We start from the raw sequence: 25,895 nt of genomic DNA on the forward strand, positions 1-25,895 counted from the left end.
AACGCCTTGTTAGTCAGTTTTTTTTTCTTCTTCTCATCTTACGTATAAACTGACTCTCTTATAGGCTACCTTTAAGTTGTTAAACGTATTAACATCTACATGTGTTTGATTTATTTAAATGTAAATGAACACAGTTCTATGACCGTAGACATTATAGTTTCTATAGGGGTACATTTAATTTGAAGCACTTTAAATGACGAGCTAAAGTGATGTCCACACATGAAGGAAGCAGGTGTATAACTGGGTGTTTACTGTGTATGTATGTAGTCTGTTATTTGGTTTTGTCTTCTTTGGTTTATTACTTTTAATTAATTTAATTAAGGTGTTGTTGTTTTTTACTTCATTCATTCATTCAACTACTCTACTATTCTCATCTTATATTAAATACAATTTTTGTTCAGTCAATATGGAAACAAAACTATGGTGGAGTAAAAAAATGTTTGAACATATTACTTTGACTTAATAAAATGAATGTACCACCAAATTATATGATGTATTAACCTTTACAGTCTATATAATTCATCTTTGATTCATCTGATACACGTGTTTATTAAGTAGCAATTCACATTTGTCGTACCTTCTGCTGTTATTTCTTACTCATTTGAATTCTGAGTTTGTCTCTGTTTGTCCTCCTGTCAGCAGTAAGATAACTGTGCACGCGCGTCTGTGCGCGCTCCCCGTTGAGCGCCGGCCACGCTGCTTTTTTACCCCACTCTCTTGTGCGTGCGTGTGTGATGGAGATGATGGAGGCTCTTGATGACGGAGCTCCATCGACAGGACAAGTGCGTGCATCGTCGAGTGCGTCTGGAGTTGACAACAGAAGCAGAAGCAGAGAGATCCGCGCGTGACGAGACTTCCACACACACAAACACCAGGATGATTTCCGATTATGGATTCAATTTGTTATTATCATCATTTTGACCTACTTTCATCCACACTTTTCATCTCATCACTGCTCGTGTTAGGTGGTAAGTAAACAATGGTACATTCATAATCTCATGGCTGTGAAGTGAGCTTTAGTTTTCATTTTGTTTACTTTAATTGTGGATTTTTTAACCTGTTGGTGCATCGTTCACTTTTCTGTAAAACGCTGCAAATCAACTTACAGGATGTTTTCTAAAACATATAAAGCCAAACATTGAGGTTATGATTGTGTTGAATTTAAGCGCTTGTATTTCAAACAGTCCATGCTTAGAATTTTAATTACAAGACTCTGAGGTGACATCATTGCCTGCAGTGATTGCTGGACATTTTCAAAAGCTAAAGATTCCAAAAAAAAAAAGAAAAAGAGAGAGAGCCTGAACAATGGTTGGTCAGGGAAGTGACACATGGCAGAATGGGTAGAATTGGTGGTGGTGGGGGGTTGTTGGGGGGCTTAAATGGGGATTTTCTTCTCCTTTTTTTGTCTCTGCAAAACACTCAATAACGACATGTCTTGCTTATCACCACGAGACAAAAAAACAGACAGCTTCACTGACAGCGTGCATCAGTCCAGAGGAGATGTCAGGTGCCCCGCATTGCATGTGCCGTTTGTGGGGTCTTCAGATAGGACCAAACAAAAGACACTGAGAAAGTGATTTGCATTTGAAAAAGGCCTTACACGCTGTGGGAGGGGATGTGTGGTTGTGTCTCAAATGAGCCTCTGAACTCATGCCTCAAGGGAATTACTGATGTTGCATTCAGTAAAAAAGAAGAAGAAGCAAACCTCACATCAGAAACCACCTGTTATGATATTACATTACATTACATAACATGTCATTTAGCAGACACTTTTATCCAAAGTGACTTACAATAAGTGCATTTAAACATTTGGGTACAAATAAGAGCTAGAAGTAAGAGCTTCAAGTAAACCAAACTATGAAGTGCTAGTCATAAGTGCGATGTATACGTTTTTGTTTGTTTTTTTGTTTGTTTTTGTCGTCGTCTTAGTCGAGGTAGAGTCCTGAAACATACAGTACAGTGAAGGGGAAATATAACTTTCCCTGGTTATAAGTGTTTATTTCTTACATAAATAGATTTGTCAGAGTCTGTTTGTGTATCTGGTCTAGTTTAAATGAAATGTCTGTTTTTTTTAATGGTTGCTTATAGTATATACGATAGGGACTGAACAATTGATCATAAATCGAAATCGCAGTACGACCTACTGCAATTTTCAAATCGCAGGAGGTGCAATATTTCTTCTTTTCAGTTTCAATATTGTCCTAACGTATACACATGATTTATTTATTTAATTTTACCTTTATTTAAGTCAATTGAGAACCAATTCTCATTTACAACCTGGGCAAGAGGCAGCACAACAAACAGGGCACATAAACAATAAGAAGTGACACATCAACAACAAACAATATTAAACAATTCACAGCAGTCACGTGTTGAACAAAAATGTTTAAAAGTAGGTGCAACTGTCACAAATTGTTGCCCTCGCTAAATTTTTAGAAGAAGAAAGTAGAATGAATGAAGTGAGTTTCAGGAGGTTTTTAGGAGCAGATCTGTAAATGACATCACCGTAATCTATGACTGGGAGGACTGTCATTTTAACCAGAAGCTGTTCATGTTCCACACACTGAAGATAACATCTCTGTTTCTCACAGATCTGCTCAAATATCACACAGTACTCACTTCAAATGTCTATTCAAATGAAAATGAGGATAATTATGTAAAAATGACCATTCCCTCAGATATTTATTCAAAAATCGTTCCGCCCTAGTACATGGGCATATATCCAGAGAGTCACCACTGATACTCTTGCTATCCATCACACCCCTGGTGCTCTCAGTCAAACATTTTAGTCACGCTGAGTCCAAAGTCTCGTCATGTTTAAGCTGCTCCACGCACGACAATCCTGCCAACTGTCTGTGAAACATTGTCCTTCACCAAATGACAGAGGACAAGTGCCCAAAGATGGCACAACAAGTGCCATTGTGCCTCTTGTGTGTCTTTATGTTCTGCACTCAGCCTGATTAGGCCTCTTCAGGGATGATTACTGTGCATTCAAATCTGTGCCGCTACATTTGTGGCCTGCAGCTGCATAATGAAGTCAGACCTTTTCTTGCACCTCTCATGCAAAACACCTCAAAGTATCACATACATCCAGGCACAGTTCGTATGTCGCTGATGAGGCTTTTAACAGTTGTGCTGCAGTGTGATCTTCATGTGATGGAAAGGACACTTGTGCAGCTGATTCCTGTCTGAGGCATCGTGACTCTCTGTGTCCTCTTGTGCACATTCCGTGGATTATGTGGATTGTTGTTTCTGAGCGGGTCCCATTCGTTCTGCCTGGAGTGTACGGCAGATTTGAAATGCCTTGATGTGCTTATTTGTCTTTGAGATTTCCCTGCATATGTTGCAGCCGCAGGGGGCAACTTTGAAATTGGTTATGTTATATGAAGGAGTGAAGAAAAACAGCAGTGCTTCATCATAGGTTCAGGTTCTTTAAGGAGTTTATTCTTTAGGTCAAAGTGAAACTGTTGGATTTCTCTTGGTTATGTTAAAGTTTACTGTGCAGCAGTGCACTTTATTTTTACTGTTAAATGCTAACTCACCGTGCTGGATTTAGAAATATGAAACACTCTGATAAAGAACATAGACATACTGTATGAAAAAAATCATTTTTAATAGGTGATGAAGTTCACGGTACGGGAAAGGGAAACATCTGAAGTGAGGTGACTGTAATCAGTTCTCAACACATTAGTCTTTTGATATAAAATAACATTTAAAAAAAGTCATTCAGTGATACAGGATTTAATTACTTTTCATCAATGGGACTGAAGGAGATGAAGTGCTCATCCTCCAGTCAGTCAGTCATCATCTAACCGCTTTATCCTCCACCAGAGGGTCGCGGGGGGTGCTGTGCCAATCTCAGCTACATCGGGCGATAGGCGGGGTACACCCTGGACAGTTCGCCAGTCCATCGCAGGGCCACACACAACTAGAGACAAACAACCATTCACTCTCACACTCACTCCTATGGTCAATTTAGAGTGTCCAATTTACCTAATCCCCACATTGCATGTTTTTGGACTGTGGGAGGAAGCCGGAGAACCCGGAGAGAACCCACGCACACACGGGGAGAACATGCAAACTCCATGCAGAAAGGCCCTTGTTCCAACCGGGGCTCGAACCCGGGTCTTCTCGCTGCAAGGCGAGAGTGCTAATCACTACACCACCGTGTGGACCCTCATCCTGTAGTATTAGTGTGAAAATCATGTGAAGTGACTCAAATGTGCCAAAAACAACAAATAGGTAAAAACGTAGAACTTGAAGAGCTGCATGACAGATGCAAGAAAACTAAAATATCAACCAAATGCTTGTCTGCTCTGTTGGTGTAATGTAATGAAGTCCTACCGAAGTAAACACTGTTTAGAACTTCATCTGTAGCAAACCTGGCCTTTACTAAAACTATTATAAACAAGAGCACATGTCATCTTACTTCATGTTCAGTGATATAAATACATAAATGTAATTTCTCCTCAGGTGCATCTCCTGACAAACTGCCTCAGTCTGTGGACCCCTGCTCTCCCAGTCCATGCCAAAACAGAGCAATATGCAGGAGCCACAAGGACGGCTACTTGTGCTACTGTGTGCCAGGGTTCCAGGGATCTCACTGTCAAATCGATGTGAATGAATGTGCCTCGCAGCCGTGCAGGAATGGAGGCACCTGTGTGGACAGAGTGGGCATGTTCTCCTGCCTGTGCTCTCCCGGGTTCACTGGTGAGTTTTGCTATTTTTACCAAAAAGACAATCTTATGAGTGGGATGACATGTCCTGAAGAAGCAGATTTCTCAGTAAGAGGATGTGGGTTTTTTTTTTTTACCTGAGGGTTTTCCCTGAAAAAGTACATTATTACAGTTAATATTAAGTTGATGAAGGGGTTTAACATCAGTTTGAGGCTATATGTTGATTATGTGTGCTTCTTCTAAACATTCTCGTGTTTTTAATAAAAAGGGTCTTACTCTAAAAAACAACAACCTCAATCCACTGCACCGTTGTCTTATAGTAAGGAGAGTGTGGGTTCAAATTTAAACCCAGCCTCTCTCCCAGTGTCAGCTGAGAAAGGCTGAAGCGACACTCATCCACAACACTCTCCACTATTCCACTGTCTCTGCTGTTTACTCCTCTTTCTTCTATGTAGGTTTATACAAAGGCTTATTCTAAGGCTCTGAAAGCATTTATATTTTAAATGGTTTCTAAATCCTCATAAACGCTACACATAAATCCCTTAATAGATGATATCTGACCATTTCCTTGGACAACCCTACTAAAATTTTATTTTTAAATTACACTTTTATGTTAACTACCATTTTAAATGTCACCGAATATGTGAACTATTGAAACCCATACGTACTCATTGCTTAAACAGGCTGTTAAACACTTCATAGATTTTTATAGCTTTACAATGCAGGCGGCTAGTATATCTGTATGCCTTAGAGTGACAAACATCTGTGGGTCCTAATTGTAAGAGATAAAACAACATTCTGGCACACGATCACAGGCCCACTCCCCTCAGTCTGCGTGTCATTCTTACGCGACCTCTGACATCTGCCTCGCTTTCATGTTCTCAGGAGCCACTTGTGAGGTCCAGATTGATGAGTGTCAATCAGAGCCGTGCCTCGGCGATGGCAGTTGCCATGACTACCCCGGTGGCTTTACTTGCACCTGTGTGCCCGGTTTCCAAGGACACCGGTGTGAAATCGACACCGACGACTGCCAAGCTCTGCCATGTCAGAATGAGGCTTTGTGTATAGATGGGGTGAATGAGTAAGTAGAGAAAAAATGCAGATAATGTACTTTGACACTTTTGTATTTTTACATTAGAAATGCACATATTTTTAAAGATATTCTTTTAAATAGTGACATTTCTGAGTTATGATTATTGACTGTAGTGTTGTGTGATTGTGTCAGATACCACTGTGACTGCTCTCACACAGCCTTCACAGGCACACACTGTGAGACCCCGCGGCCGCCGTGCCATTCTGAACCCTGCTTCAACAGCGCCATCTGCAAGGACAATCAGGGTAACTACACGTGTGAATGCTGGCCAGGTAAACATAACAATTTGACACGCTACTTTGCACACATACAACAACAGTAGTACAGATTTGCAAAGAGAAAAGTGTAATTCAGAATTGTAGATTAATCAGTTCAACCACAGTGATACAAGATACAAGAATAAAGAAGTGTATAGTCCTTTTCAAAGTTAAAATAACAAAACTACAGTGGTTTAGACCAGTGTTTCTAAATCCTTGTCCTCGAGATCCAAGATTTGAGATTTTTAGATGTTCCCCTGCTCCAACACACCTGATTCAAATGATCAGCTCGTTATCAAGCGCTGCAAAAGCCTGGTAACGAGCCATTTATTTGAATCAGGTGTGTACATGCAGGGCAAGTGGGTCCCGAGGACCAGGACTGAGAAATTCATGGTTTAGACCAGGGCTGTCAAACTCAAATTTTCCAGAGCATCTAGTCTGGTAAAGAGGGGGCCAGACTGGGGTAAAAAAGTGGTGGGGGTAAAATAACTAGGTGGGCAGTATGACCTTAAAATTCAAGCTATTTTATTTATGATGATATTTCATTGAATTGCAAAGTAAAAGTTCTTGTTTTGCTCCAGAATGATGTATACTTAATAGTAATGACATAATTTTTATTACACAAAAAAAATCACAAAACAGAGAAATAAATCTAAATCTAAAACTAATAGTAAAAGTAAATAATAATGCAGACAACTGTAAATAAAACCCTAACCACCAAACAAGCTTATATATGTGTAATTTAATGCTGAATGCAATAATAATGTGACACTTACAACCAAATATCTTATTATTACTATTAGAAAAATATAAAATATATTATAGCAAACATCATATTCTGTCTATATTCTATCACCTCACTGTGTTTAAAGAAAGAGGAGGTCATTATAACAGGATATTGTGGTGGGCCGCATGTTATTGTTTAGGGGGCCGCATGCTAGGCTGCCAGGCTTTGACACCTCTGGTTTAGACTGTGCGATGAAATTCTCTGTTACTATGATTTCCCACAGCTACAGAAAACATGTCGCGTATAGTAACTGCAGTTTCATGCTTGTCCTGTATTTACAAAATATTCCCCTCTGCACATTTACCCCATTCACTGTCTCCATTTTTCAGGGTTTGAGGGCCGTCAGTGTGAGATAGACACTGATGAGTGCAGCAGCGGCCCTTGCATGCACGGGGGCCGCTGCATCGAGAGGTCGTGGCAGGCCCTGTACGGCAGTGAGCCTCTGCTGCCTGAACACTATGACCACCAGCACGCTGCGGGCTATATCTGCAGCTGTCCTCCAGGAACGGCGGGTAATATATTCTGTAATATAACAAGTGTGAATTTATTATACACTAAGTCTCGAATGATGAATTTGCAGCAGGTTGTTTCCAGAACATACCACACTGTATATGTATAGGGGTAGAGGTGTCCACTCTGATTGTCCTGTAAGAATCAGCTGACATGTGTCAGTAATCTGTGTGTGCATATACTAATGGTATATCCACGTCCTGTACATTAACTCAGTTGTAGTATGAGTCAAAGCTGAATTCTTCCAAATAACGAGGCTCAAATCTTAAACTGCAGTAATAACATGGTAAAAGTATGGTAATAATTTTGTAATAGAGAAGGAGAAACAATGGTGATAACGTCATATTCCCATTTCCACCTTGGTAATAACAAATGGAAAGAAGGAGATGAAATCAGAGAAACACCATATTATCCAAAGTAATATCCACGTAATAGCCCGGTAGTTATAATTACTATAGATTACCATATGTGTAATACTTTCACATGAAAATGATTTCTAAATTTAAATGTATAATCACCATATTGTGAAGTTGAACCCTGTCCCACATACATTAAATACATTAATATTACCAAACTGCAGCTAATGTAACTGATAATACTGCCGTTAACAACTGATCAGTGTCGCTTTACGTAATGTAATGAGAGCAGAAAATTCCAACTCCCTTTGTTACACAAGATGTAATCCACACTTGTTATAAAAGTCCTATCGGGACTATGCTTGATCTTGCAATGTCGGTAAGACTGTGAGTGTTTGCCTGCCGAGAAAAAAAATGGAATCCCTGTCAGTTGCACTGGCACTGACTCACTGAGGTAGCCAAATAGCATTAGTTTAATCCCTAGGATCTGGCTTTGCTGGTCCCCTGACTGCAGCTATTCAACCTTATGTGGTTGTTGAGACATAGACGAAGAGCAGACCTGTACCTGCACGAGCCGTACGTACAAACTGATATGATGAAGTTAGACAATTCTGGGCCTGTTCTGGGGGAAACAGTGACGGCATGATGTGGCTGCCTGCACCATGGATATGGGGGATTTTGTTGCTTGGAACAGGTAACACAAACATGTTGTTGTCGTTGTTTTCTTACTACTAGATAGTAAACTATGGTGTTACGAAATGTGAAGTTATCCATATCTAGGCCAGGTGTTAGTGTGTTTCCTCATTTGTGTTAAACCTGAATCTATAAATTGACAAATACAAGCACACAAACAACTTTAAGATCTTCTTTCAATAGTCCGGTTGTTTTCCAGAATAGGGACATGGTAGTTCACGCAGGTACTAAAGAAATGAACAATAAAAAATTATCCAAGACTTAAAGAACAGACATTTTGATTAAACAGTGCCTGTGTTTTTAATATATTCCTGTGACCTCAACTCCTGCACTTTCAATGTCAAGTGAACTTTAAACATGTTACATTATTGTTTTTGTCAAAATGATTGTCTTTCATTTACATATATTGTGTTGGCAGGTTCCCTCTGTCAGGAGGTGATAGACCAGTGTGATCCCAGTCCATGTCAGAATGGAGGCAGGTGTAAGAGCCTTGTTGGAAGCTACAGGTGCCACTGCCTCACACAGAGTCATGATGGCATTCTCCACGGAGGTGTGAACTGTGACGTGAGGCTTGTTGGCTGTGAAGGACACGAATGTGGGACCCATGGCTCCTGCTCTCCTTTCCTGCTGGATGGGACTCACGGCTACACCTGCTCCTGCACAGCCGGCTACACTGGACCTCTCTGCCAGACCCCCACCACTTTTTCTTTCGAGCGCAGGGGGTACCTGCTGCACCAGAGTCCGCAGGTGGACGCTGACGTGTCTTGGAACATCACCCTGAGCTTCATGACGGTTCTGCCCAGAGCTTTGTTGTTCCAGCGGAACAATGGCGGTCTGCTGCTGAGTCTGAAGCTGCAGGGAGGGCGGCTCCGTCTCACACTGAGGAGGGAGGCTCCTGCTGGGGCTGATGTAGAGAGCTCTAGTAGCCAGGTGCTGGAGCTCCCACACAATGTCACAGATGGAGAGTGGCATTCTGTAGAGGCTGTGCTTGAAAAGTGGATGCTCAGCCTGAAACGGTTAGATGCTGGGAGCTGTGGGAGCCAGTCATGCCACAGGGTGGCCTCAGTCCAGAGCAACCTGGCCAGAGAGGTGGTGCCTCCTCAGAACACTTTTATTGGAGGAGTGCTTCAGGAATCAAATGGCCCCGATGAACATTATCCAGTTCCAGCGTTTATTGGCTGCATGCGGGATGTATTTGTGGACTCGCAGCTCGTCGTCCCTGAAGAATGGCTGAGCAACTCGGCTGTTAATGTTTCTCCTGGCTGCAGCCACAGGGACCACTGCCTGGATGTGCCTTGCCAACATGGAGGACAGTGTGTGAACCTGTGGCAGAGCTACCACTGCCAGTGTCCAAGGCCCTACGAGGGGCACGACTGTGAGAAGGGTATGTTTGTGTGTTTCCACTCAAAAGATTTTGTTTCTCCAAAATTACAAGCCAGACTCACATGTACTGTTATTGTAGGCTTTAAGCATTAAAACCGTGCGTAACTTTCAAATGTAAACAAATGTCCATTACATTCAAACAGGGCCCAAAGTTAACTTTTTTGGCCACCAGCCACTGTGGCAGGTGGTTTATGAAATCCACATTTTTACCAGCCAAATAAATGAAGACACAGAACATGCATAAGCAATAACAAATAATATTAAGTGGCTTTTTGAGGACTTGTGGTCCCTAATTGCTTTACTTTACTATCAAAACTATATGTGTTTTTGTCCCGATTACAAATGGATTTGACTTTGCTTTTTCTGAGCCATACCTACGTCAGTCACAACAGTACATTTCTTCTGTACTAACGTCAGAAACAAGCCAGTCATGAACCTTGCATCCGCACCAATTTACTGCTTTGTGTTAAAATGTCTTTTTTTACTTTTCACCCCAGCAATATGCTGCCACATTTTGGTCTTCAAAAATTGCAGACAAGCTTGTTGAGTTACTGCCCTCATAAGTTAAAAAACCACACACGTAGCAGCGGATATGTATGATATACTCTGTACTCATTGGCTAGATCGGACATCAAAGTTTCTACAGCTTTATGACATTCTTGCTCAGATCAGTGAGAAGAGAAGCGATGAGGCCAATTTAAAGCCACAGTTAAGGGCAGAGATCCTCTTATCTCACACACTGGATTAAGGATATTCTATTTTGGAATTACACGGAACTTCCGAGGAGATGACATAATTCAGAGAGCTGTGGAGAACAGAAAATCAGTGACACATTTAATTATTTAATTGAAAAGAAATGTGCTTTTTTTCACATATGCTTTGGTGTTTTACAGAATTTGCCATCCTTAACATTGCATTATTCCTTTTACCTGTTATTCACCTGAACCACTGACTAGTTTAATTTTCCCACTGAGGATATTTATAGCCTCTTGAGTCTATCAAAGCAGATTACCGACTGCAGTGTCTGATTAGACGCACACACACACACACACACTTTATGCCGTAACGTAGGTGTTACATGACTCTTTGTGACCTCTCTGCCTGCGTGTCCTCAGTGTTCCGCTGCCGTGTCAGGTGAGCACAGCACAGCACAAAGTGTTGACAGTGGTCAGAGTTTATGAGGGCTATAGTGGCTGTGCTTACACTTCCACTTCTCTTCCTCTTGTTTGTTCAAGTAAAAATTCTGTCAACACACAGACCCAATATGGCACACTTGATTAGATATAGCAATCAAAGGTATTACATATACTGTATAACTTCTGTGCTCACTCAGCACGAATAAGAAGCCAGCATGTTACACCTATGTCCCGAAAATGAAAAAAAATGACACTTTTTCCATATTTCCAGAGCACGTTACTGCACGCTTTGGGAACGAAGACTCTCACAGCTACGCTGCGTTCACAGTCGCCGATGACATGGGACACAACCTCTCCATCTCCCTCTTCCTCCGCACTCGTAAGACCAGCGGCCTCCTCCTGGTTCTCGCCAACAGCAGCAGCCAGTACCTGCACATGTGGCTGGAGGACGGCAAGGTCACGGTGCAGGTCAACAACTTTGAGAGCGTGAAGGCCGAGAGTGCGCTCGATGACGGGGAGGTCCACTTTGTGAGTGTTGAGGTGGCGGAGGATCACATGACTCTGTACGTGTCAGCTCAGAAACAGGGCGACGTCGATGTCAGGACAGTCACTGTCCACGCCGGAGACACTGTACATGTGGGGGGTCTGGTGGACAGAAGGACAACTGCGGGGTTTGGTGGATACTTTAAAGGCTGCATCCAGGACCTGAGGATGAATGACAACAGGCTGCAGTTCTTTGGACTGGACACATCAGTGAGAACTTATCCACTCAAACTCATAGGAAATGTGACAGCTGGCTGCTCAGGGGACAACATCTGTAGTGTGAGTAAAACCCTTGTTGCTGTCTCTCTCATCACCCACACTGTCCCTCTGTAAAGAAAACATGTCCTTGTTGGGAAAAACACTTCATAAATAAATCATCAATCTATGTTGTGAGACTAATTTAAGTTATTTGACATAAAAATGAAAACACAATTAATACTTTTGCTTCACAACATTAGTTATGAAAGTACCTTTCTCATCCTCAGAGAAACCCGTGTCTCCATGGGGGGATGTGCTACTCCGTGTGGGACGACTTCACCTGTAACTGCCCACCCAGCACAGCAGGGCGGCGCTGTGAGGAGGTCAGATGGTGTGAGCTGTCTCCGTGCCCCACAGGCTCAGAGTGCATGACGCTGAACCAAGGATATGAATGTGAGTGGAGTCTTGTAGCATCATGAAAACAAGCTTTAACAAACAAAATAAACAAGTTACGAGAGTTATGACGGTTGAGGATATTTGGGAGGGCTGTGGTGCTGGCCGTAGTAACATGGACTTAGCTGAATAATATAGCCGTCATCGCCTAAGAAATATAGCATTTACCATGACATTTTTTTACTTGTTATACCAGGTCATCTTGGCCCCAACCCTAAGCTCACTTCTTCTTCATGCCTAACCCTAAACCCCTGCTCCTTTCCACGACATTGAGTTGTTTCTTGTAAGTGATATACTTAGAGATTTCTCTCAAAATCCTCTATTGTAGTGAAAACTTCGGGACTTCTAGCTTGAGGGAATAGTTGCCGACTTTTCATTGGCAGCCGACCCTCAGTACGTCACTTCTGGCACAACAGCCCTCCGAAAAATCCTCAACCAGTTCAGCAGCTACATGAAAGGCCTTAAAGTTTGAGGAGATCTTCATGTAGGTTGTCTAACTTTTGACCCTGTTTGTGGACTTAGTCATTGTCTTCATGTAACACATTTATCCGGCCTCTCGCTGTGTTTACCATGTCTGCGTCATTAAGCAGGACTGGCATGAGGGCAGCTAATCTGATTTTCTTTGCTGGGATTAGTGATGGTATACTATGTCCCCTGTCACTCCTGTAAGACACTCCATGCTTGACTGATGGAGGAGTCCAGGTACTGTATTTCTGACGGATGACCTCATGTAGCAGTGTAAAAGAATTTAAGTTTCAAACAGACTGTACTGTGCCCGTTGTCTTCTGCTTCCGTGGCGTTTGTATTCTTCCTAAAACTAGTAAACAATGTAACCAAAAAGCCATTTTAAAAAAACGTGACAGGTATTTTCCCCTTATTATTCAGGCTATGCCAACGCCACTTTCCTGAACAACAGCACTGTCCTCTCCTACCGTGGAAACGGACTGATATCCCGCAATCTAACCAACATCTCCCTGAACCTGCGCACGCGGAAGCACAATGCAGCGATTCTGCACGCGGAGAAGGCCTCGGCATTCATCACGCTCTCTGTCCAGGATGGTTTCCTCTCCATTGAGCTTCAGAGTTTCAGTTTGGATGATAGTGTGGCAGAGCGAACGCAGGCTGTGTCTACAGTCAGCCTCAGCAGCCGCAGGCGTGTCAGTGATGGCGAGTGGCACAGTGTCCAGCTGTTCATGGCGGCGCCCTGGATGCACACGTCCCAGTGGACTCTGGTGCTGGATGAAGAAATAGAGGAAGCCAGCACTTCCAGGAGCCGTGGAGGCAACATTGACTTCCTCAGAGATGGCGTGGACATTTTCCTGGGGGGCCTGGACCCTGATGCTGGCTGGTCCCTGGCTGGATGTCTGGGCACAGTAGAACTGGGTGGCATTGCCCTGCCTTACTTCAGCTCCTCTGATGTGAACCTGCCACGCCTGCAGGAGGAGCAGTTCATCCGGACGTCGCCGCGTCCACCGCTCCTCGGCTGCAGCGGGGCCTCTGTGTGTGAGCCCAACCCCTGCCTGAACGGAGGGGACTGCCGGGACCACTTCAACACCTACAACTGCAGCTGTGCTGACGGCTGGACCAGCAGACACTGTGACGTCTTCGCCAACGTCTGCGCGTCCAGTCCCTGTGTCCATGGCAACTGCAGCGTGAGTGGGGTGTCCTACAAGTGCACCTGTGAGTTTGGCTACACAGGTGTGGACTGTGAGAGAGAGGTGGACAGGTGTGAGAACCACCTTTGTGCTCATGGAGGCACCTGTCTTCATGGGCCGGACAGATATGCCTGTCTCTGCCCTGAGAACTACACTGGAACCTTCTGCAAGTAAGTTAAAGAGGCAAGAGAAACAGTTCTAAAGACATTAGAATAGAATAAAACAGCAGAGATACAACTCTGGTGGAGAAGACACAAAAGAGGAATTCGGTTTAATCCTTTAGAAGATAACTTTGCTCTTCTATGAGCAGTTTTGAGAGTTGAGTTAGTTAGCAAACACAAAATCCACAAATAAATGCTCCAAAATTGCACAGGCAAGGGACTGCACCACAACACAAACAAAATCTTTCACCGTAAATGTCTCTGCATGTACGTCTCTGTTCAGCGCTTCAACCTCGCCTGCAGCGAGCGTCTCAGAAGTCGCATTTCTATTCTCGTGTCAGCAAGAAAAGACCTCGCTCTGCTGTGTGGCGTCTCACTACACGTGGCTCTCTGGTTTTCAGCATTCTCCCCCCTGTCATCTAGCGTTTGCCTCGCAGACCCAGCAGGGGAACGCCTCCAACCATTTATCCTGTAAACACACAGCCTCTTCCATTTTGCAGCTCTTGCACAAGAAAAAAGCTTTTGCAAGTGTCTCTCGCTGAGCAAGCCACCAGACAAGCTGCAAGCTGGGAACATCTGCGCTGTAAAGTTTTCATCAAAATGACTTCTTTTTGTTTGTCTCCCCTCTTTGTGTCTCTTTCTACCCCCGTCTTACCACCTTTCTTCCTGTTTGCCTCCAGTGAACGCATTGAAGAAATTCCATGGTACATTGCTGTCAGAAAAGTGTAAGTTGTTTTTCCCCCTCGATCTCTCAGGTGTGTGCTATTTGTTTCCTGTTAGATATTTGTCTCTCAAATGTCAAGGTTTTTTTGTTTTTGTTTTTTTTACATCAATGTAAAACAAAATGCCAAGAAAAGCCCATTTTACCATATCCCATGACATTTTAAAAAAAATGTGAAATGAGTGACATTTCTGACATCAGTTACTTGAGAGATCAAGTCCTAAGGCTTATCAAGTCCTTGGAGCAGGGCTGTCAAACTCATTTTAGTTCAGGGGTCACATACAACGCAATTTGAGCTCAAGTGGGCCGGACCACCAACAATAACAACAACAACTCTTTTTTACAAAACCTATTATGAACAACCTGAAGTTTCTTGAGAAAAAGTCTTCTTGAAGTGCAATTTCAACCTAATAATGCAAAAGTTCACAATTTACACACTTACGGATGGCACAAAACATTTAGTCATGGTGTCTGAAACAAAGAGACAAATACAGTTTTTAACATTATGAGCAGAATGTCATCATAATGGGAATTTTTCACAAATTCATCCTGCGGACAGGATTGGACCCTTGGGTTTTTTTTTTTGTAATCTAACATCAGTTGGAATATGTCTTTAATCTGATTACTATCCTGGTCACACTGCCTCTGATTCGTCTGCTTCCATAAAGACGTCAAACTTTCCTGCTCACGACCCAGTGAAGTCCAAAAACCCTGTGACTGTGTGCAGTATAGGCTCAGATGAAACAGAAACATAGCATGTGTGTATATCTTACATGTCCAATTGTCCTCTAGCAGACGTCCAAAGCTGCCTGTTTCCGTGTGCGGCGATGACACCAGAAACTACACCTGCTTCAATGGAGGGAACTGCACTGAACGAGAGCTGTCCTGTGACTGTCCATCAGGCTTCACTGGACACCGGTAAGACAGAAGTGGACAGAACGCACAACTGTACTGTCGTCCTGTCAACTTACAATAACAGATGAACCAATAAAGGGACAGGGGGAGCACGTAGACTAGAGCTTTATAGTTCAAATCCTTTTCAAATCAGAAAGGCCAAAACCTGCCCAACCTCAGCATAAACCTCAGTCTCTGACCTCACTGCGAATGTTGTGTCTCCAGGTGTGAGCAGGAGGTGGACGAGTGCAAGTCCAACCCGTGTCTGAACGGAGGCTACTGCCGCAACCTCATCGACAAGTTTGTCTGCGTGTGTGAAATGAGCTTCGCTGGAGACTTTTGCCAGATGGACGTAAGCGACATTTACTTTTATGTGGCACTGCTGCTGTGGCAGAACCTCTTCCAGCTGCTCTCTTACCTCATCCTCAGGCTGGACGACGAGCCGGAGGTGGAATGGGGAGGGATGGACTGAGTGTGTGTGTGTGTGTGTGTGTGCGTGTAAGACTGTTTGAAGAGTATGAATGCAGAGAAGCTTTGTCAGTGAAGCACTTTGAAGTCCTGAGCACACTTATCCAATCCAAAGTGCTGTACGGTAACATTAACATGACATAAAGCACAGGTGAAAATAAATAAATAAGTAAAAAAAAACAAAAAACAACATCTCCCATTCACAAGGCTATAGAAACGGAGAAAACGGCAGTTCTGCCAAACGGCAACAGCTCACACTGACGTCAAAAGAGAAGAAGAAGTACGTCTTAAGTGAAGGAAATTATTACTCCTGTAATAGACCGGTGAAATGAAGTCACATATGTTTATTTCTCTCGTCTGATATGCAGTTAATGTTACCACAGCACTGTTTCTGTGCCTTAAAATGATAATGTGATCGTGAGAAGCACCTTATGCTACACAAGTAATTCATTTGTGTTTTTAATTTACTTGCATACGTAGCTGTACGTCCCAGAAATAGTCATTTCCTCACTAATCCCCTAAAAGCCATTCATTTTATGTAGATCCACAATCAAACTATTGTGTCGGCACATAAATGTAGGAACCTGCAAACAGTGTTCCGCCCGGCCTAAGGGATCACAGACCACATGAACATACCACATGAAATGGAGTGAGCGCAAAGTGTGCGACAACAGTGAATTATGTTATTTATGATGTTTCTTATTGAAAATATCAGGCTGTCAGGAGCTGTGAACAGTTATCAATGCATCCACAGGGGCTAGAAGACGGCAACGTGTCTCTTTGTTGTTGCCGCGCATTCAGAGCACTGTGTGTGTGTGTGTCTGACTATTGTGCGTCATTTTGTTCCAAAGAAGAAGATTGTGTCTCTAAAGCTTCCCGTGTGAGGCCGTTTCATCTGAATGATCTGCTGCTTTGCTTGAATCGTACCTGTCAACATGGACCGTGCTGCTGCGGTCACTGCACTCGTCTGTTCTTGATGTTCCACTCACATCCTCTTAGTCTGTCTGTCCTTCAGCGCTGTTGTCTGTCCCTCTGATCCACTTTTTTTGATACATTTGACTTCTGTCCTTGTCCTCTGTCCTCATGTTCTGTCCTCTGTTGTTGTCAAATAAAATTCAAATATTTCTCTTCAGGCTTTGATTTGATTGTTGTCCTCTTTTCATCTCTTTCTTGTCCTTTTTTCCCTCATATAACAACAACAACACAGTTGTTCCTCATGTTTCTTCCACCCCTGGTGACACAGACTTCATTTGAAGGACCTTTCATTGACCTTTTCTGTCCCCTCCTTACGTCATGTGGCTTCTGTAAGACACAAACGTGGACAGTTAATCTTCTTTAACGAGATATAGAGTGAGTGTGTCTCACAACAGACGTCGTGCATGGATTTAGATACAGAGTGAGAGAAGGAAATGTACTAACTGTCCATACACTTTTATCTTTTACAGGCCTGAGGCCTTTGTTTTAATAGTTTTTACCATTTTTAAGATATAGTCCTCAATTAAAGAAAAACTCCAATCTCAATTAATCTTGATCAATAAATAAAGTTTTATGGGGTAAAAAGAAAGACATTTGTTGTCTGTAGCCCTCTTAAAGCTCTAAAAAACACACAAACCTGTTTATATTTTTATTTTTAAGAGTGGAGCTTTGATGATGTATTTTCACACTTATACTACTACTATACTTATACTACTAAAACAAATGTAATCTTTTGAGCATAAAGTTGTAATATTAAAAAAGTCATAGTATTATGAGATAAAAGTCCCAATTTTACGAGAATAAAGCCGTAATATTCTGATTATTCGTATTTATCATTATTACTATTAAATAGCAACAGCCATTTCCTCCTCACAGTTCACAAAACAGATGATTTCCTGTGTGTGATTCTTTCTTCCAAACAGACTCCGTTTCTTTCACAACCTTTTCAAAAGTCCTGATGCTAAAGACAACGCGGTGCTGAAAAAGTATTTCTTTGTTTGTGAAGCCCCAATCAAAATGAAACTCTCCACGTTTCTCATCTTGACGCAGGTTTGCAGCTGATCATCTGAGATTTTGCTTGAATAATAATTCCGATTTATTATTCAAGATTACGACTTTATTCCTGAAAGATTTAAAAAGAAACGCGGGGGTTCATTGAGATTCACGGCATTGTATGTTTGAAAAGCAGTGTCGGGTTGTTCAGGATTCCTCCTCTCTTGCTCATCCATGCACGTTTATCTGAGGAAGACGAGGCTACAGTGGCTTTTTCCTTTGGCCTTTCGTAAGATGGAAGATGACAGGAAACAAAGTGTGAAGTCGTGTCATGACACACAGTCATGGCTCCTGCTGTCCTGCTGCTCCAGTCCCATGTGGTAGGTGACCTAACGGCTGACTGTCAGCTGCAGTGAAGCAATAGTAAACACTAGCACTTGGTCCTAATGAGTCACAACCTCATTTCTGAGGAAATGGTTAAGTTTCAGGCTAAAATTGAAACTGTTAGGTGAAGGTAAGGCTATCCGAATGAATGGAAGTCAGTGCAGTGTCCTAAGATGAATAGCTGCACAAACGTGTGTGTGTGGCACATCTACCCTGATGGGGGGTGGAAATGAGAGGCAGTTTTTCAGTGTCTGCACTGATGTGGCCGTCCACATGGAGAGAGAAGCAGAGAGAGAGAAAAAAAATCTGCTTTGCCAGCAAAAAATGCTGCATCTGCCGATGAAGTGCAGTTTCAGCACAGAACTGGTGGCTTTCACAGAAGTTGGGCCTGCTTCACAGACACATATGAGGGCAGCTTATCTTGCAGACGCACACACACACACACACAGAGCCGGTTGATAGTGCTGACAGCGGGGAAGCAGAGCTGCCGTCTCTCTCCGTGTGTCACTGCTCAGCTGAGGCTTCTTGGTGGCCTTGCCATGTACCTTAGAGACTGGTTAGTTAGACATTTCTGTGTCTGTGTGTGTGGCAGTCAGTGACTGATGGCGGGTCCTGGCTGCAGGCTGCTCCGGCTCGCTTGTGTCACACTCGCTCTGGCAGCCAAGTGTGCTGCGGTGACAGGTAAGCACTTTCCAGGAGTCAACAAAGAACCTGGCGGTGTAATGTCTGCAGCGTGGAGCGTGAGTGCACAAGTTATTTTTTGCCTCGGGATATGGACGGATGAATTTTTATTAGAATTATGTTTCCACACTGATTGCTCAGAAGAAAGTTTGCTGACTTCTGAGATATTTGTGTGTGTGTGTGTGAGCTGACAGGCTGACTAAGAGGCTTCAGTTATGAAGACAGTGTCAGGCTGAATTTGTCATGACTTGTTATGGAAGCATTCTCACCGCTGTTGTGCTGTTGCTCACCTTTTATCAGCCACTCACAGTGTCACGACCATCACACCAACCACAACCACTGATGTAAGTGCATGTGCCTGCTGCGGCTGCTGCTTCTCCGCTTAATGAACGCTCACGATCGCTCACCTGCTTCACTGGAGGCTTTGATTCACTGGCCCGAGTCAGAAATGCGTGTTTGCATGCGGGGGTACTCGTGTTTCTGGTTTGGGAGTTTTCTGGTGTGTGTGAAGATCAAAGGGTGCAGAGGGGCCGTACGTTAAAAACGTATGATAGCAGATTTCACAAGTCATTAAAAAGGCCTTCAGACACTTTAGGTGAAACAGCTTTTCTTGCCCTGAATTGTGTGTGTTTGAGTTATTTCCGTTTGTGTGAGTGTTATGTTTGCTGTGTCGGTGCTGACAGGATCATCAGGCAGCATATTGCCCGTGTGTGTGTGTGTGATGCTCCACAGATAGAACGGGCTCCGCACGGCTCACGGGTGGCTGCCGTGCTGGCACCGTGTCTGGTTGCTTTGGCGATAGTGGCGACGGTGGGGCTGGCGTTGGCTGTAGCCAAGCTGCGGGAGAGGCGGCAGACGGAGGGAGGTTTCAGTCCGCGGCAACTCGAGGCTGCCGGTGGTAGCGGCCCACCTGCTGAGCTGAGAAACACATCCATCAGCACGTTGGCAGCACGCGTGGAGCGCCTGGTGTAGTGAGAAGTGTGTGTGTGTGTGTGTGTGTGTGTGTGTGTGTGTGTGTGTGTGTGTGTGTGTGTGTGTGTGTGTGCGTGCGTGCGTGCGTGCGTGCGTGTGTGACACAGCTTCTGTTTGAACATTTTTTGGTTTACCATCTTCATCTGTCTCTCTGTTCTCCATCAACTGCAGCTGACCTCTGAGAGTTTGACCTCTGACCTGTTGCTGTCCATCAGTCTGGTGTCCGTCGTCCTGCTGCTGGTTTTGGTCCTGACTGCAGTCGGACTCGTGGTGGCGCTGAACCGCCGCGCCAATCACGGCACCTACAGTCCCAGCCGACAGGAGAAGGAGGGGTCTCGGGTGGAGATGTGGAGCATCACCCAGCCACCGCCTATGGAGAGACTCATATGAGACATTATTAGTAGGGATTGTTTCTTTTTCTTCCAGTATCACATCCTTGAGTATCAGTCTGACATTTTTACATATTTTACACCACAAAGGTGTTAACAACACATTTGTGCTGATGCTTTTGCCACCTATTCATAAGCAGCCATTTCATAAAGATAATATTCCAACTGCATAACAACGATTCGGCTCCTGTAAGGAAGAATGAAGTTTTTATGTGAAACATAGGGGTTTTTGATTTGTGCCAAATTTCCTATGTCCAATCGGGTGATGTTGACCCATATTGGACCAGGTATGATTAAGTACAGTAGAGGTTAAGAACTGGTACCAGAAACATAGCATTTTGAGATCACAGCTTACTTTTCATTTGCAAAGAACGGTGATAAAAGTGCCTGCGTGGAGCTCTCGTTGCCATTTGAGCGCCTGAAGTGTCCCAAAATGAGTTCAGGATGTGCTGAGTACAATGAGTATGTAATAAATGTGACTTGAGCACAGCAGCAGACACAGGAGTCCCAAGTGTCCAGCTGACGGTGACTCTGGATTTAGGCTAAAAAAGACTGTAAACATGGAGAGAGAGATAAGATCAGGGTTTCAGTGATGCTTCGCTAGAGGTTCTCTTGTGGTTCAGTTCAGTACGGTACATATTATTTTTTAAAAATGGAAAATAAAACAGCTGCTGGACGTCCTCCACTGTTGTCCGTTGTGTTGCGTTCAATGTCGTTGTTCGTTGTTGTCGCCGTACTGTACCACACTGAACTGTCTGTGATGGAAACATGGCTTTATAGGAATCAGATGTCATGCGCTCAAGGTTTGCATATTGGACCTTTAACACGCAGACATCACAGATGTCACATTAACAGCTGCAAGTTAGAAAGTGAGATTTACAGTCGCTGTGCGAATGGTCAAGCACTGACAACGCTCTATAGTATTGGCAACAGAGAGGTGGCGAGGTGTGGGGATCATTTTCTGTTCAGCGCCTCGTAAAGACCTGGTCCTGCTTCTGCTCCATCCGTCTTCCACAGAGACAGAGTCTGTGGACGCACATCCATCTCACGCAAAGATTTGAGTTCAGACTCCATATTCTTAGCATTGATGAAGCGCTCACAGAAACATTTAATCAAACAGTTTGATGTAAGACATATGCACCAAGTCCTCCTCATTTAAATCCAGGAAAAAAGTGTCCTTCTAATTCTTTGTGACGCATCCTTTCTCTCTGTAGATCCACACCGAGAGCACATTAGCCAGAATTCAGGATTAGATTAGACCTTGTCGAGAATATTTTCTTGCAAATGTATTATTTATCATTTATGTCCTGTACTGATTATTTTGTGTCTTTCTTTTTTAAACTGTGAATTTTATTTTGTGAAATCTGTTGCTTAATAATAATGAATTTATTTGTTCTAATTTACTGAATGTCGATGAAGTTCCCAGGTTGTTTTTTGTACATGTATATATATATATATATATATATATATATATATATGTACATACATTTGTATTTTGTAGAGACTTAAAAATCACTCAGTTCTCCTGTATGTCCATCAGTTTAAGGCAACGTGAATATGTGAACCATTCATTTGTAAATTTACATTTTTAAATACATTAAACAGTGCTTATATTGTACTTAACCTGATTAATGTCAAATTCCAAACTCAAGGCAAACGACATAGAATAAACAACTTGAGTTGTAGAGCAAGCCACATGTCGTCAATAAGATTCTTTTTCTGTTTACTGGGTCTATTTCAGAATAAATAAAATGAAAAAAAAAGGTGATTCCAGGGATGCAAGAGACTGAAACAGTGTCATTTATTTTCAGTTCACAGTGAATACATTACGTGCAGTTGTACCAGTAGCACATTCGATTCCGGACCTCGGCTGTTTAAGACAGTTGTGATGAAAAACATGCGAATGTTAAATAAATTGTGGTAAAAATGACAGAACTGAAGCTAAAAAAATAAGTAACATTGAGTGAACTTTTGTCTGGTTTAGGTGAAGTGATGTTACCGTTTTTGTAAAGTTAAACTGGTATTTGACTTCAAGTTTTGTGTCAGAGCTGCTACAAAAGTGTTGACTATCTCACACGTTTGTGGGCGTCGAAAAGCAAATCCCCTGACAATCAATCATCTTAGCTGTTGTACAACATTAGTGTAAACAGGAGTAACCATCACTACTGAAGCTTTTAATATCACACCGAGCCCATGGACCATGACCGGTTAGATCAGTAACAAAAATAAAAATGTTCCCTCAACGGGACAGATGATATTTAAGATGTAGATTTCCATCATGGTTTGAGATGATGAAGAGAAATAAAGATTAATACCAGAACGAAACACATATGCGTTCATACATGCATTTACAACAAGTTAGAACTGGACAGAGCAAAGATCAGTCTCTGCTCAGGAAACGTTGTCAAAATGGCTTCATAAGACGTTTTTGTTAATATTATTTTTTTTTTTTCTTCTCCAAAAATAAAATCTAAAACATTCAAATATTATAACGTTTGTTTTCTTTGTTCTTTTTTTTTTACACAACATACAACATCAATTATATATTATTCATGTAAAATATACTCAAGCCAGAAAAAATACACATCTATTCAATTGAAAATAATCTTTCATTAATATTAAAATGAACTAAAGAAACTTCTCTGAGATTTTTCTCTCTTTTTTTTTAATTTTAATACAGTTAGCTCAGAATGATCGTTCAAGGTTTTTAAAAAGAGAGAGAAGACAGAAAAGAGAGAGGGGGGAAAAGTATCACATAATAATACAAAAGTAACTACCTAATTTACATAAGGAAAGATAACCGAGAGAAATGTCAAGACCATCTCTTAAATTCAGGCAGGAAGATTCCCAAAAACACTGAGTACCTCCAGCTGAAACTCAAATATACAAATATAACAAAAGAAAAAGTAAAACAATGCTACGACCCAAGTTCAATTCAGGTCAAAGTGTGAGATTTAAAGAAAGGGTTTTATTTCTCTGTGTGATATAAGGTGGTCATACTACTTCCTATAATACTGGACCTCGTTGTGATTGTTTCGAGCTTCCGACGTCACGGCGGTCGGTGTGTTTACACCACCATGTTGGCAGGAACAACTTCTATTGCAGAAATGAATGGTGACAGTTCACTGTGCACTTTAAAATCCACAGACTTTCGCATAATGCCCCAAAACCACGTTAGAAACACTTCATTGATTTCACTCAATCAGCAGAGATCCAGCTAAATTTGAGTTGGTGATCTCCATCAGGTGTGTTAGAGCAGGGAAACATCCAAAACATGGAGGACAGAGGTCCGCGAGGACCAGGGCTGGGAAACAATGTTCTAAAATGTTCTAAAAATAATGTTCCTTTCACTTTATTTGTGCTTTTCTTGTATATTAGGAATCATATAAAGTTCCTTCATGGACCTTGATTTTCCACATGAAAATAAAAAAGATTGTGTAACAAAAGGAAAAAGAAAATGCTCTTGCTATATCCTCCAATAAGACTCTAGGGTTGATATTTTTAATTTAATTGAGTGCCCTGTAAAGGGTTAAAATGACACCAGGTAGCATTATATATGTATACTATACTATATAAATATACTATGAGATATAAAACGTTAAGCTGGTGCTGGATTCTGGACTGTGATCAGTGGAATCCACTGCTGGGTCTTTTAAGCTTGTATTGAGTGTGTGTTTTCATGGCAGTGATCCAACTCTTCTAAAGTCTCAGAATCTTCTGTGATGGAGTGAAATGCTCTCCCGTTTGTCCTCCACAATCTTTGTCTCCATCTTCACATTTTATAAAAACAGCCAGTGTAGAGACAAAGTATATATGTATACATATATATATATGTATGTATATATACATATGTGTATACAGTATGTCTGTGGATTTCAGCAGCACAGCTTCCTGCCAAAGTGCTGTAATTTGGATTGTTGCATGTATTAGATGACACCTGTACTGTATAAGGCACAACATACAGCACCGTAAACACACCTCAGCTCACACGGTTGTATCACAGGTGACTCACCGCATCTAGAAACTCATTTGAAGACAATCTTAGCATAATATAAATATACATTTCTTTTAAATATCTGCATAGTAACCAAGTGTGGTTTGCAGTGACTGAGGCCGTTAACAGAGATCGCTCTGGACTGGTGTTTTGTTTTGTTTTGGAATTACTGGGACTGATTCGTGTGCTCAGTCTTAAAAGCACGCCAAAGACTTTATGAGCGAATCGTTAACGCAGAGCAGCACTCAGAGAGTGGAGAAATAGCTGCTATTAAACTGCCACGGCGACTGGCGTCTGGCATAAATCATAAGAACAACAAACCATAAATGTTAAAAAAAAAAATTCGAACACAAGAACATGAAAAAGCTTCTTTTTTTAACCCCCCCCTGCCTCTCCCTCCCCTCTTTTTCTCTCTCTCTCTCTCTCTCAGGTTTTTGTGGCGACTCACAGAATGATGGGAACCCGCGATCTCTGAACATGACGTTTCTCTCCACAGGAGAGTCTGTGACAGACAGAGTGAAGACTGTGGACACATTACATCCAGTGACTCTGTGAGGAGGAGAAGGAGAACTGTATTGCTTCGTTACAGTACAATCATCAATCACTGCTGTGTGCGACGCTCCAACCTCGGCAGACACAGACTGCATTTCCGCCATGTGACTTATAGAGAAATCTATGCTTTCCTTAAAAGCCAACAAAATAAATTCATACTAACCAGCGTTTACTCTTGTTTTCTACTTTAAGACTGAACTGGAAACGATGCTCAGTATCTGTGACCTACTTTAAAAAGTTTTACATCATCACTTGTAATAAATGGGGCTTGGGGCTGCATGCCACAAACAGGGTGAGGGGAGCCTGGAAGCAATGAGAGACACAATAATACACTGTTTAAATTTTGCTCTTTCCGACAGAAATAACAGAAAATTCATCCTTATCCACATGAACTCCAAACGTCACGAGCTCTGCAGAGACTGGCCATCGTTGTTAAGACAAGAGAGAGATGATGGAGGAAAAGGATGAATACAAGAAGACGGAGAAAGCTCACCGATGTGCACCTTTCACAGCAGATTAAATGTCACATAAGGGAATAATTATTATTATAATCATTCCAATATATTGTTAAAAATGTGTTTCGGGTAAATTTGTGAGGAGCCTTCTGTTCGTACTTCACTTTGGTTTGTAAGTGATGTTTTATTATTATTTTTATTTGTTTCAAATATTAATCTGTTTCCTACAGAACCCCGGAAGACTCGAAAAAAGACTTGAATTGTGGCCACGAAAATAGGTATAACGTGCTAACGAAATACTAAATAATAAAATAATTTGATTATAATTAAGAGCTGCATAAGCAAAAAAGGGGATCAAGAGTTTTATTTTAGGTTGGGAATGAGTAGCAAAGATAGCAAAGGAAATGATGATACACATGAATATTCCCTGTGTGCGTCATACTTATATCGTGGCCACAAATGAGTATTTCGTTTCCTCTGTACTCATATAAGCATTTGGTGTAACAAGAACCATGA

General features: G+C 42.2%; 1 protein-coding gene across 3 annotated transcripts; it reads left to right on the plus strand.

Annotated features, from left to right (window-relative positions):
• The first annotated feature begins 829 nt into the window (after nucleotides 1-829).
• Nucleotides 830-22,763, plus strand: crb1 (crumbs cell polarity complex component 1). 3 transcript variants are annotated; one of them, XM_044044697.1, is made up of 13 exons: nucleotides 830-968; nucleotides 4,474-4,710; nucleotides 5,562-5,757; nucleotides 5,902-6,041; nucleotides 7,143-7,325; nucleotides 8,791-9,756; nucleotides 11,163-11,713; nucleotides 11,920-12,085; nucleotides 12,971-13,910; nucleotides 14,582-14,626; nucleotides 15,415-15,540; nucleotides 15,742-15,868; nucleotides 20,161-22,763. In XM_044044697.1, exons 1-13 carry the CDS (start codon nucleotides 890-892, stop codon nucleotides 20,377-20,379), a joined length of 3,975 nt encoding a protein of 1,324 aa, XP_043900632.1. In that variant the 5' UTR covers nucleotides 830-889; the 3' UTR covers nucleotides 20,380-22,763. The 3 variants fall into 3 exon arrangements, with proteins under 3 accessions (XP_043900632.1, XP_043900633.1, XP_043900634.1); XM_044044698.1 differs by having other exon boundaries at nucleotides 15,418-15,540; XM_044044699.1 differs by lacking the exons at nucleotides 830-968; nucleotides 4,474-4,710; nucleotides 5,562-5,757; nucleotides 5,902-6,041; nucleotides 7,143-7,325 and adding an exon at nucleotides 8,209-8,373.
• Nucleotides 22,764-25,895: the final 3,132 nt, after the last annotated feature.

Source organism: Solea senegalensis, linkage group LG14 (genome assembly GCF_019176455.1).
Source record: "Solea senegalensis isolate Sse05_10M linkage group LG14, IFAPA_SoseM_1, whole genome shotgun sequence".
Taxonomy (NCBI): Eukaryota; Metazoa; Chordata; class Actinopteri; order Pleuronectiformes; family Soleidae; genus Solea; species Solea senegalensis.

Bases quoted from the DNA above. Each gene is read 5' to 3' on its own strand.
- crb1 (XM_044044697.1), top strand. From the start codon at position 890: ATGGATTCAATTTGTTATTATCATCATTTTGACCTACTTTCATCCACA. The intron at 4,711-5,561 runs GTGAGTTTTGCT...TCATGTTCTCAG, and splicing joins GTGCTCTCCCGGGTTCACTG to GAGCCACTTGTGAGGTCCAG. The intron at 14,627-15,414 runs GTAAGTTGTTTT...ATTGTCCTCTAG, and splicing joins TACATTGCTGTCAGAAAAGT to CAGACGTCCAAAGCTGCCTG.